Source organism: Bos grunniens, chromosome 4 (genome assembly GCF_055505025.1).
Source record: "Bos grunniens cultivar Pamir isolate PY7600 chromosome 4, Bosgru_T2T1.0, whole genome shotgun sequence".
In the NCBI taxonomy this organism is placed as follows: domain Eukaryota; kingdom Metazoa; phylum Chordata; class Mammalia; order Artiodactyla; family Bovidae; genus Bos; species Bos grunniens.
This window is the reverse complement of record NC_141168.1, coordinates 55,371,561-55,384,557: the sequence shown is the minus strand read 5'-3', so window position 1 is coordinate 55,384,557 and position 12,997 is coordinate 55,371,561. Positions and strand designations below refer to the sequence as shown.

General features: G+C 43.3%; 1 protein-coding gene across 1 annotated transcript in view; it reads right to left on the bottom strand.

Annotated features, from left to right (window-relative positions):
- Positions 1 to 2,314: 2,314 nt before the first annotated feature.
- The window catches only part of ITPRID1 (ITPR interacting domain containing 1), a 121,521-nt gene continuing 110,838 nt past the window's right edge, over positions 2,315 to 12,997 (bottom strand). Inside the window, exons 11-15 of the mRNA XM_086398475.1 lie at positions 11,104 to 11,186; positions 9,213 to 10,508; positions 4,286 to 4,413; positions 3,187 to 3,298; positions 2,315 to 2,719 (exon numbers count right to left, since the gene is read on the bottom strand). Of these exons, the coding sequence (XP_086254601.1) occupies positions 2,417 to 2,719; positions 3,187 to 3,298; positions 4,286 to 4,413; positions 9,213 to 10,508; positions 11,104 to 11,186 (1,922 nt within the window). The 3' untranslated portion in view covers positions 2,315 to 2,416. The remainder of the gene's footprint in view (positions 2,720 to 3,186; positions 3,299 to 4,285; positions 4,414 to 9,212; positions 10,509 to 11,103; positions 11,187 to 12,997) is intronic.

Below are 12,997 nucleotides of genomic sequence, written 5' to 3'. Positions count from 1 at the left end.
CAGCATAGTAATCATACTGAGCTGTACTCTGCATGGACTCATATGGGAACAACATTGCAGGCTTGCTCTAAAGGACTAAATGTGCATTAACTCTAATAATGTACAGATGAAGGCACTGGGGGTAAGCAATTTATCCAACATTGATAGTGGAACTGGATTTAAGCTTCTCGATTTAAATTTAGAGCTTGAACCCTTAATCCCAGTGTGCAGGTGTTTCTGATTAGTAATACAGTGCAGGACTCGGTGTGTACGTGTATAGATCATTCTCACCGTATCTTAGCCTCCTCCTCATTCACATGGGGAATGCTTCCCTTAGCACTGAGAGGCTCCAAAGAGGGGAAGTCTGTCTTGTTACAGGTAAAAGACTTCTATTTTTATATGGCAACTTACAGGGTTGGTCCCTTTTATGCAATTTGATTGTATAAACTCACAACCATCAAATATCATTTCCACCTGTTTCATGTGGAAGCAACTCAGGTCAAAAAACACGTCTGAGCTTTGTCAATACTCCAAACTCCCAAATAGAACTTTTTTAGCTTCAATATAGATTCTCAGAAAAAGTATTTTTCTATGTCTAATGAGCAGTTTTGCTGTGGGCTGCTTTTGAGAATAAGAGATTGTCATATAAGCTCTTGGCATGGGATGCTGTGTATCACACAGAAATAAAAAGATTGATACTGAGTAAGACACGGAGACAGTTCTCCCAGATGAAACAATCTTGTGGAGAGTAGACAATGCTGGAGAGGAATTCTGGAGAGAGCTGGGGCCTGGGTCTCTAGAGTGAGTGTGTATATTGAGAAAGACGAAATATGGAGGGAGACAAAGAAGACAACTGAGGATGCAAGGGGGATGTCCACACTCTGAGGAAGTATAGTCAACAGAGGAAACTGCAGGGTGGCCAGAAGGGGAGAAGGGCTTCACTAAAGCCAAAGGGTTTTCAAAACACAAGGGGGATGAAGAATGGAAATGGACTATGAGTTAGGTTCTAGTAATAAATAGTTTCCAGTGAAATAACTTCCTAGTGTCCTTGCACTCGCCCATCTTATATAAATTATGAACTTCCCTCAAGGGGCTACTTTTCCATGAAGTTTTTTTCTGGCGATTCCATTCTTCATGCATTTCCCTCCTTGCAATGTCCGGCCGCATTAGAGACGGCCAGTGTACTCAATTGCTCTACACAGCTCCCTGCATTTCCCTGGGGTGGCGGGGGTGGGGGGCTCACCAGCCTCCCCAGCTGGATGGAAGACACGTGACAGCTTTGCTTCTCCCCTTTGAGGGTGACACCAGCTGCCTTCTAACTGGGAGCTCAATTCTAACTGGGAACTCTGCCCAGTGGTGAGTCTCCAATGGTGCCTTCTCCACAAGGCTGTTAGGGTGAACGGCAAATGTAAGTCAGATCATATGACAACCCTTCTTAAAACCCACCGTGGCCTTCCATCACACTTGGAAAAAACTCGGGCTCTCAGACACCAGCCTACAGTCATCCTGAAGGCCACCTCTCAGACTTCCCCTCCCTCCACTCCCCTGTCACTCCTTCACTCCACAATGAAGGCAGTTTGTGTCACGGAGCCTTTAAACTTTCCATTCCTTCTGCTTTAAACGTTCTTTCCCCAGGATTTCACATTCAGGTCTCGCCCATACAGTTTCCCCTGATCCAGGCCGACTGCTCTGGTGTACAAGGCACATTACTCATCTCACATCATCTTCTACAATTTCTCCACAGAGTCTTCACCATGGCGCAGACCTGACACTATCTTATTTACTTGTTTGTTGGTGTGGTTGCTGCTTCTCACTTCTCTTCCAATTCTTTGTGAGTAGAAATTGTTTCTTGTTCACAGCTCTGTCTCCAGCACAAGAGGGGGTCCTGACACCTGGTGGGAGCCTCCTCAGTAAGTCTGGCTTGCTGACTGACTCAAGGCTTTAGGACAGGCTGGTACCTCTGAGACCTGGATCTTCTTTCCTCTTTCCATTCTCACTCGTTCAAGCAAACCCTCCTGATATGCGGAGGTTAACTCAGACTCCCTGGTACACTCTCTTTCATGAAACCCTGTTACTATATTTCCTTCAAAGCACGTTCACAGTTTCAAATTCATACCTATGTATATGTTTACATTCTGTCTTCCCCAGCATACTCAGCAGGGCAAAGACAGGACACCACATGCCCCTTGAGGTATATCTATATCTATATATCTTGGCTACTGCACTCTATGCCAGGCACACAGTAGGTGCTCACTTATCCTATATCAAATGAATATTAACATATTCCTCCCAGGTTTAACCATAGAGTAGAATATTCAAAAAACAGCAGCCGATGAAGGGTTGATAGGTATTTCTCCTTAGGGAAAATTTAGATATGCTTGCTCTGGCTAGCATGTGCTTTTACATTTTGTAGGAAGGTCATCAAACCTGCTCTGACCTAAAGGAAGACATCTGTATCCTCTTCTCCAACAGGACAATTTGATGGAGGGCCTGGATCTAATTCTGCCCACGATGGAGGAGACATCCCAGTACTGCTTCCCAAGATGGGTGGAGTAAAGGCAGTTAAATGGGTCCCTGAGCAGGGAGGCTGCTGGCCATCACCAGGAGGAAGGGCAGCCCCAGGATGCATGGCAGAGTGGATCTTAGCACCTGGAGTCCGGCCACTCTTTTCTCCTGTCCAGTTATATTGATGTAGATTTGTGTCGTTTTCAGGTGGTTCCCCTGTGAGAAGCTCAAGCTGCTAAAAAGAAAACAAGAACAAAATGTGTGGACCACTTCCCATATTTACATGAAGTAGCTAACTCAGGCTGGTGGGAAACGCGTTGACGTTTGGTGAATTCTCTAGGGTGGGTTCGGCGTGATGGCAACAGATTTCGGCAATGACTTAGCCCACATGAGGTCAAAAGCGGTTTCCTATTCTCATTTGGGAAATGGGCCACTGATACTTATATATTGCTTACAGGGCAGAGGAAAAGATTGGCATGGAGGTTAGCTGACCTGAGTTCTGGTCCAGAATCACCACCAGCCAGCTGTGTGGCCCTGAGCAAGGCAACGTGCTTCTCTGGGCTTCAATTTCTTTGTACTTAAAATCAAGGTGTTGGCATCTAATCTTAGAATCTGGAATGGCTGTACAATCAGGTTTATCATCTAATTTACCCCTGCTACAGTGGGTGGGATCTAGTAAACCCCACACCCCATGGCCTGTACCAGTAGCATCCCTTCTCGGATTTGCTGAGCCCGGTCTCCCAGTTGAAACTCCAGCTCTTCCACCTCCTGCCGCAGGGCCTGCCGTAATGTCTGCAATTGCTCAGCCTCCTCCCTGTGGGTAAATAGTAGAAAATAACCATATTTCACAATCACCTCCACGTATAGTTTTCCATGGTCCCTCTCAAAATGTAGGTCACACCTTTGACACATCTTAAAAGAGAGTCACCATCTTTATTCGTCTCAATTGCAGGCATGGGTTTATTGTTAGGGCAAATTTTCTTTCTTTTTTAAACAACTCTTTGCAGAATCATTAATGTACCATATATGTGTGTGCTAAGTTGCTTCAGTTGTGTCTGACTCTTTGTGACCCTATGTACTGTAGCCCTCCAGGCTCCTTTGTCCATGGGATTTTCCAGGCAAAAATACTAGAGTGGGTTGCCATGCCCTCCTCCAGGGGATCTTCCAGACCAGGGACCGATTCTGCATCTCTTATGTCTCTTGCATTGGCAGGTGGGTTCTTTACTGCTAGTGACTCCTGGTCTATGTACCATAAAGTTTACCTATTTTAAGAAAATAATTCAATGATTTCTAGTAAATCTGCCAAGTGTGTAACTATCACCATCATTCAATTTTGGAACACTTACATTTCACCAGTAAGAAGCCTCATGCCCCGCTATAAGTTAATCCCTATTCCTATCCCCAGCCCCAGGCAATGCCTAATCTACTTTTGGGACATATACTTTTCATCTATGTGAAAATAGTGCAGATTTTCAAAACTCTAAAAACCGCCAATATTGCTTTTGTGAGAGCTCCATTCATGATGGTTAAAGATACCCTGCTGGCTAGCCCCTCTTCCCAGTGGCTGCCTATTTTCTGACCTCAAGGAACCCTGGCCTTGAAAAGTAAGTGTTGCTATCCAGTAAATGGCTCTCACAGACTCCCACTGAGAAAGTAAGACCTGGAACAGGAAAGCAAGGAAAAATTGGCCAGTTTCTCATTAGCCCTGCTCCCTGCTGCACATCTGTCCTGCCCTGATTACCTTTCCTTGCTCCAGGTATGTGGGCTGGTACTTACTTTTATGGCTCTCTTAGATAATTACCTTTCCTCCTCTGTCATGTCCCTGGAAAGGAGTGCCTGTTGTCCTCTGAGGTGCTGCTCAATTTCTTCTAAATGCTCCCGGAAACTCTGGCACACAGTCTTCATTGTTTCCATCTCATGGACTGTGCACTGCGAACAATTAGAAAGAGCTGGGAAGCAAGGGCTTTCTGAGTCACTGCAAGAGTTCACTGCAGTGGCACCTGCCTTCCCACCTGGGCTTTCTTGTGTGCAATGCAGCCCTGCTGCTAATGTGCTGGAGAGAGAACAGGAAAAGCCTAGACTTCGGCTTTTTCAGTCAGAGACATATGTGGCTGGGACAAGAGAGCAGTGACTATTGGATGGCCCTTGGAGACATTATGTTCCAGGGACAAGAAGTCAGTCTGGAAACCTAGGTAATATAGGGTGTAAGGATGTAGACAGGATCAGAGAGGTAGGGCCCCATAATGCAGGCTTGTGTTTAGAAAAGCTGAGTCTTGTATAATCTTGTTTTACTTTGGTGCCGAGTCCTGCCTCACTCTGAATCTCAGTGATATTGAACACATCTACTGGATGATATGTGCTTGATTAGAGAGTCTGCTTAGAATATTTTTTACTAGTCTTAGCTCTGCTTAACTACGGGCTTTCCTAGTGGCTCATGGGTAAAGAATCCTCTTGTCAATGCAGGATATGAGGGTTTGATTCCTGGGTTGGGAGTATCTCCTGGAGAAGGAAATGGCAACCCACTCTAGTATTTATGCCTGGGAAATCCAGGTAGAGGAACCTGAAGGGCTACAGTCTGTGAGGTTGCAAAAAATCTGGACACAACTTAGCGACTAAATGACAGCTGCTTAACCACGGTGTCTGGTGGTTGAAATCTGCAGAATCAGCCCCACCAGTTCACAAGCTCATTCACAGTGAGGCAGGCATAGACTAGGCATCCCATCCTCCATGGACTGGAATCTAGAATTGAACTGTATGTCCTTCCAATTTTGCCCCTCATCGTTCCTGATGTGAATCACTGTTTAAACCTTACACTCTATATGACAAGGCTGTTGCCTTGGTTTCCCTATATGAATGTCCTCTTGCAGCCACCAAGCCCAGTCGATTTGTCAGCTACAGTGTAGCTGGTCGCATGAAGTTATTTGTTCCCTAGGAGTGATCCGATCAGGCAGTGAATTCTTACAAGGTGACTGAGTTCTAGAAACGGTGAGGCCAGGGCAATGTAACTATGGTGCTCAAGTAGGCTGAACATTATAAAAGAATTTTATGCTTCACCTAGATATCCAATCACCTTTGTGATTGGAAGGCATGGGGGCTGAGGTTTAGGAATAATTGATGGTGTTAAGTGCTCCCTGTGAAGGGAATGATGTGGAAGATTCTGAAATGCTGCCATCTCCTGGTCATTTGGGAACACTGAAACTGCATTTCCACTCTACAACAGACAAAAAAATAGTTTCAGACAAAAAGGAACCCTTAGGTGGCTCAGATGGTAAAGAATTTGCCATATGGGAGCCCTGGGTTTGATCTCTGGGTAGGGAAGATCCCCTGGAGAAGAGAATGGCTACCCACTCCAGTATTCTTACCTGGGTAATTCGAAGGACAGAGAGTCAGAACAGAACAACTAACACTTTCACTTTTCTTTAGGCAAGAAGGGAAAAAAAAAGGAGACTGTTTTGAACTCTTTTTTTCCAACATAAAGACTAGGTTTTAATTCAAATACAATGCAGTATCTACTCTCTGATTCCCCCAAAAGTGAAAGTGTTAGTTACGTCTGACTCTTTGCAACCCCATGGCCGTGGAATTCTTTAGGCAAGAATATTAGAGTGGCAAGAATACCAGAGTGGGTTGCATTCCCTTCTCCAGGAAATCTTCCTGATCCAGGTATCAAACCTGAGTTTTCTGAATTATAGGCAGATTCTTTACCATCTGAGCCACCAGGGAAGCCCCAATCTCTGACCCAGGCTGGGCCTTAAAACAAACTTTAACTTCAACAGTAAGAGCAACAATATTGACCCTTAACGTTTGATTGGCTCATTGTTCAGTTGCTCAGTCATGTCCAGCTCTTTTCAACCCCATGGACGGCAGCATGCCAGGAGTCTCTGTCCTTTACCATCTCCTGGAATTTGCTCAAACTCACGTCCATTGAATCGGTGATACCATCCAACTATCTCATCCTATGCTGCTCCCTTCGCCCCTTGCTCTCAATTTTTCCCAGCAACAGGGTCTTTGCCAGTGAGGCTCTTTGCATTAGGTGGCCAAAGTATTGGAGCTTCAGCTTCAGCTTCAGCATCAGTCCTTCCAATGGCTCATATTACTTTTAAAAATTGGCTCATAATACTTTTAAAAATTCATATGACTTTTTTCTTTAAATCTAAATCATAAACATTGTAGATGAATCTTCTAATATCCACAGTTCTTATTCTGTATATGTCTAATTTTCTTGTCTGAAAAAAATTTATTGAATTAACAGATTATTGTGACTAATTCACATCTTTATAAGATTTAATGATAGGTAACCCACAAAAGCACGTTCTATCTGTGCCTTTGTTCTGAAGTCTTGAACACAGATTTGATTTTCATGCTTTATTATTGGAAACAAAATATAAAGCCAAATATGATTTAATTTATATATTCCTATAAAACATCTTAAAATGTAAATTAGAAAAAATATTTTTTCAATATATGTTAGATCAACAATCTGGTTTTTACCATGGAAACTGGAGTATCTAACTGTAGGATTTAATATTTTTCCCTTATAGCCTCTTAAAATATCACCTTCTCCAGCCATCTTTCATCTCTAACATTTTCCTACATGAACTATATGGTCCAGTTTATTCCTTTAGAGCTAAGTTTTTAAACTTTGACATTGTTGACATTTTAGGTCAGATGGGTCTCTGTTTTAAGGCGCTGACTTATGTATTGCAGGATGTTTAGCATCATCCCTGACCTCCACCCACAAAATTCAAGTAGCACCTACCCTAGTTATGACTACCAAATATGTCTCCAATTATTGCCAAATGGCACCAGGGCTGGAGGCAAATTATTTCCAATTGAAAACCACTGCTGTACAGCATTTACAGTCTCTCATTAACATTGATGATGACAATGACAATGACTCCTACTCTTCTTCAGAATTTGAACCTTGGTCTTTTTACTCCAAAGGACCCCAGCTATACACTAGCCTTAGTTCTTTGCTCCCACTGAGCTTTAGAATAATATTATACCCAGAACTGACCTTCACACCTTCTTTTACTAGTTCAGCCCTCGCTAATGACTCATTTTAAAATATTACAAATACCTGAGAGTTTTACAATCCGAAAAAAATGTAGTAAGTTATTTTATCTTTTATATAATCACTTTCTATGTTTATATTACATTTATACAGATTTTTCTGTGTTGAAGGACCACGTAATTTGCTGTATCTTTCAAACAATCACTTTCTTATGCTACTATTTCACTTACACAGATGGACATATCTTGAAGTTGGACACATCTTTGGAATATATTATCCAAGAATTTGGTGTCAGCTAAGTCTGAATTTGAATCTGGACTTAGTACTCAGTAGTTGGGGGAAGTTGAAAAATTACTTAAACTCTCTCAGTTCTTACTTTCTCATCTGTAACAGAGGGAAGACTTGACACATACTAGGGAATCAATAAAAATTTATGGTATAGATGAAAATGAGGGTTATTTGACGTGGCATAAATAAAATGCTTAGCATAGCACTCAGTAACTATTTGTGGAATTAAAAGAATGGGAAGGTAACATAGAAGGCACCAAATAGCAGGAACTCAGTAAACTGTAGTTGCCTTCCATTCTCCTCTGAACAGCTGTAGTCCTACATTACATGTGCTGTCTTTTTTCCCACCTGTGGGAAAAAAGTTTCATGTGTCGTACTCATACTTTTTTAAATCAGTGGCTAACCTTGACAGCCCAGATTATTTCTGACCTTGAGAACTGCTGAAGTCATTGGAAGGACTTGCTAAATGCCTGTTGATTTATCAGGGACTGAACAGGGCTGAGGCTCCTTCAGGTCTCAGTAATCTTCATGTCCACTTTTAAACAAACTTAGCAAAAGTAGACCAAAAGTTCCTCGATTTGACATGAGAAGCTCTATAATTCAAGACCTGAACAATAAAAAATAACAAAACTTGACAACCACACACAACTAGCATTTTTTAGGGCTTTTTATGTGCCAGGCACTGAGTGTCTGACTGTGCTGCGTGCCTTACAAGCTTTCTCTCATTTAATCCTAAAACAATCCTGTGTCAGTGACATAAGTAATCTCCCTATTTTATAAGAAGGGGACTAAGCTCAGAGAGATGACACGTCTTCCTCACAATTATACAGGTAAGTGAATATGAGAATGTTCAGTTAAACTGAACTGAAGAGGAGATTCAGATGCACGAATGCTTAGAACCTTACCTGTGAATGTACTGTTTTATATCCCAGTGTAAAATGGGGGTTAATAATAAAATTTGCTTTCCTTCCTTCATGAGGTGATTGGAAATATCAAATAAGAAGAAATCTATGGGAATTCCCTGGTTGTGCAATGGTTAGAGCTCCATGCTTCCACTGCAAGGGACTGAGGTTCTATCCCTGATCAAGAACTAAAATCCCACAAGCCACATGGCCAAACATAAATAAATAAAAATAAGTAAATAAATAAAAATTATTGACAGTGCCTGCTGCTTAAGACAATATCAAATAAATTTCTATAGGTGTTAAATCAGAGCATTTAAGAACTAAGTCAATGGCTACCTTTAAAAAAAAAAGACATTTGCGAGAGTATATTATAAACGATAAAGCACTCTACAGCTACTGCTCATGATTTGCAATGGAAAGGTATATCCTGAGAGCTCACATTCAGAAAGGGAGGCTGAGTATCCTCCCTGAGGTATGTATTGTTGCTGCGTCTGCTTCCCCACTTTGTGGAGGCAAATACTTACAGAATACAGCTCCCTCACTGTGGTGTCCTGAAGGACTTTCAAAGGCTTCATGAGCTGGGCTTCCAGATGATTATGTAAGCATAAGCAATGCCAACAAGTTGGAGACACAGAGTTGGGGCTTTGCCTCTCCGCGGTGCAGTGGCGGTGGTGATGACAGCAGATACAGCAGTGGGTGGGCACAGCTTGGCAGGTGGCCCCTGGGTAGTTCCTAGGGAAACCTGTGTCTAAAGAGACAGATTTGGTGAGGGGTGGGGCCTTTTTACCTGGAGCTGAACAGCAGTGCCAGGGTGGAGCCTCCCATGTGTCAGTCTGAACAGAAACATCATTGAACTGTCTTGCTTCTGACCCCAGTCCTGGTTCTGCTGCAGTAATAGGGTCACACACAGTGCATTCTAAAATCACTCCTTTAGAATCTGTTCCCAAGACCACAGCATTCTGAGCAGGTGATGCCAGTTTGGAGGACAGCTGGCTTGTCACAGACATGGAGCTAGCAGCATGTAAGTTAGTATCTGGAGGAAGGTCTCCCATCTCAGATTCTTCCCTAGGTGATATTTGACCCAAAGCTCTACACACTGCTCTCCCTTGGGGACTATCTCCAGCCACCTTATCTAGATGGAGAATGGACATTCCAGAAGTTTGAACAAGGTCCCTTGTATTGGATGTGGCTTCCCTGGGCTTGGGGACATGCTGCAAGATACTGTTTTGCATCAGTAAGGCATTGTTGATGGAAGGACAGAGTTTACTGCCTTCTGTTCCTCTTGGGGCCTCTGAGTCATCATGAGGGGACTTGTCTGGAGCAGGATCAGTTCCGGGTGATCTCACAGACTCACAGGGGTGGTTGTGCACATATACTTCCCCAGCTTGCTCAGGCCACAGAAGCCCATCCTTTGCATCTGTGATGTGTGTCATTGTAACACCCATAGAGCTACTGTATTTGAAGGTAACTGTGCCTGTAGTGGCCTCGTATTCAATTTGGGGCACGGGTGGGTGTTGCCGTAGCTGGCCACCTCTCCTTGGGAGTTCTACCCCAGGGATGCTCTTATCAAGGGCCAGATCTTGGGTCCACAGCTCTGGGGTCGACCCCATGCCCTCTGACTGAGACTCTTTTTCCACCATAGAGGCTGAGGCTTTCTCTTCCAAGACACTCCAGTCTTGACTTGAAAAAGATGTGCTCACTATACTCTTGGAATCAGACTCATCTGACTCTTGCTGACAAGACTCTAAGCTATGGCTCTGAGCCCTTGGCGTTTCATATCCATTCTCGGCAGGACTTGGGCTGCTTGACAAGGGGTGTATCTGTGGGAGAAATGGGAATAAAGGCAAATGGGTCAGAAATGAGGGAGAGGCACTAGGTTTAAGAAATAGTTCATTTTACATTTTTTCCCCATTATCATTGACTTAAGAATCATGAGACAAGGATTACAAAATCAGGTTTATGTGAGTTTACTACTTTGTTGCTGTTTAATTGCTCAGTCGTGTCTGAATCTTTGCGATCCCAAGGACTGTAGCCCACCAAGCCCCTCCATCCATGGGATTCTCTAGGCAAGAATACTGGAGTGGGTTGCCATTCCCTTCTCCAGGGGATCTTCCCAACCCAGGGATCAAACTTGTGTCTCCTGCATTGGCAGGTTGACTGCTGGGCCACCTGGGAAGCCCTTTACCTGGGACCTTTCAATGAGGCTCAGTGACTTTCTTCAGAAAAATCGAAAGAAAATAAAAAGGAAAGGAGCACTGAGCTTTCTGCACTTGCCCACCGTGACTCCACTCTCCCCTGTCCCTTGGGTGCCTGTCACATGTCTTCTAAGCATTGGTTGCTCTTTTCAACTGTGGTAACACACTTTAATCTTATCAGTCCTTCTGTTCCTATTTCAACTCTCAAGGGGCCCTCTACCTGCAGGGGTGGTGGCTCCAGTGGCTCCTCCAGGAACCCGCTGCTGTCAGATTGGCAGCTGTTTGCTCTGTTCACCATGGCTCCTGCAGAAAGGAATAAAGAGACCTCCGGTGAGTAAGGTGAGACAGACAGGCACCCAGACTGAGGTCAAATCCTCTCTGTGCCTGACACACCATAGAGCCTCAAGAGATGTCCACTGTGTGAAGTATAAAGGAACGAGGGAATTTCAAGAATTTTCCCCTCAATTATCAGAGGGTCCATGTAAAACTGGGTCACTGGTTTCCTGTTACAAGGAGTAAAGCATGAAACAAAGGAAGAGGAACTAACATCTCTTAAAACTAAATAGCAATCTGATTGTGAGATGCATCTTTACTAAGGGGAAGAAAACCCAGAAGGAAATGCAGCCTTAAATGCCCCACTGACAAGAAAAAAAACACCCAAATTTGTATATTTGTGTATATATATTGCAAAGGACTGAATGTTACATCTCCCTTCCACCATGCTATATAAACATCAGGAGACCCAAAGATATTCAACAGGATAGTTGAAACTTGCTGAAGAATGGCCAAAACAGAGTCTGCAATTTTTCACTTTTGCTATATTTGTTTTGGCTCAAGATTTGTGCCACAGCCTGTGAAGGACTCCTGGTACATCACTATTCTTTAAACTTTCCAGATAATGCCTGCTAAGTCACTTCAGTCGTGTCTGACTCTGTGCCACCACATAGACTCCAGACCACCAGGCTCCCCCGTCCCTGGGATTCTCCAGGCAAGAACACTGGAGTGGGTTGCCATTTCCTTCTCCAATGCATGAAAGTGAAAAGTGAAAGTGAAGTCGCTCAGTCATGTCTGACCCTCAGCGACCCCATGGACTGCAGCCTTCCAGGCTCTTCCATCCATGGGATTTTCCAGGCAAGAGTACTGGAGTGGGGTGCCATTGCCTTCTCCAAGATAATGCCTAAGCAATAGCTATTCTAGAATATAAGCTCCATATAAAATTGTTGCCATTCTTTCCCTTTCTCATAACTCTTGGGTGAAATGATATATTAGAGCACTAGAACAGAATTATAGGTTAGAGCCCATCCATCTACATGCTTGTAGGTTCAAGACAATCTGGTCAAAATGAAAATAAAAGCCCGCAAACATGAAAGGTCCCTAAAAAGTAGAGAGTAATTTCCTTTAAAAGGGATATATTTATATAACTGTTAGGTTTAGTTAACTGTACTTGTGTAAATCACAAACACCTATAATAAGCAAAAATAACCCCTGAAACTGATTTAAGTGAATTAGAACTTCTCTTTGATGGTGGAATTGGGCATAATTCTCTCCAATGTGTGTATTAGTTGCTCAGTCACATCCAACTCTCTGTGACCCCTTGGATCGTAGCACACCAGGCTCCCCTGTCCATGGAATTCTCCGGGTAAGAATACTGGAGGGGGCTGACATTCCCTTCTCTAGGGGATCTTCCCGACTCAGGGATCAAACCTGTGTCTCTTGTATTGCAGGCAGATTTTTTACTCTCTGAGCCACCAGGAAAGCCCCCTCTATCTAGAGTAGAACTTTATTTATCTTGTATTTTAGAGGTCAAATACATGCATCTGAATCATTTTGAGCAAGTCACCAAGAAAATGTGGTTCAATTTACTAACAGTTTAGTTTCTTCAGGAAACTAAAAATCTACCTGCCTATAACCCACCCTTTTTTGGCAACTTGATGATAAACATCTCAAAACTGGGTTTGTGAATTCTGAATATTCTCTTAGAGTGGTAGGAATTACATGATACAAAGAATGAGAAATTGCCTAGTCCAGGATGGCTATAATGGATGATTAAGCAAACAGACAAAGACAAATGTATATCATTTAGCACTCCCCCCACCCTTACACCTAGTATGTAA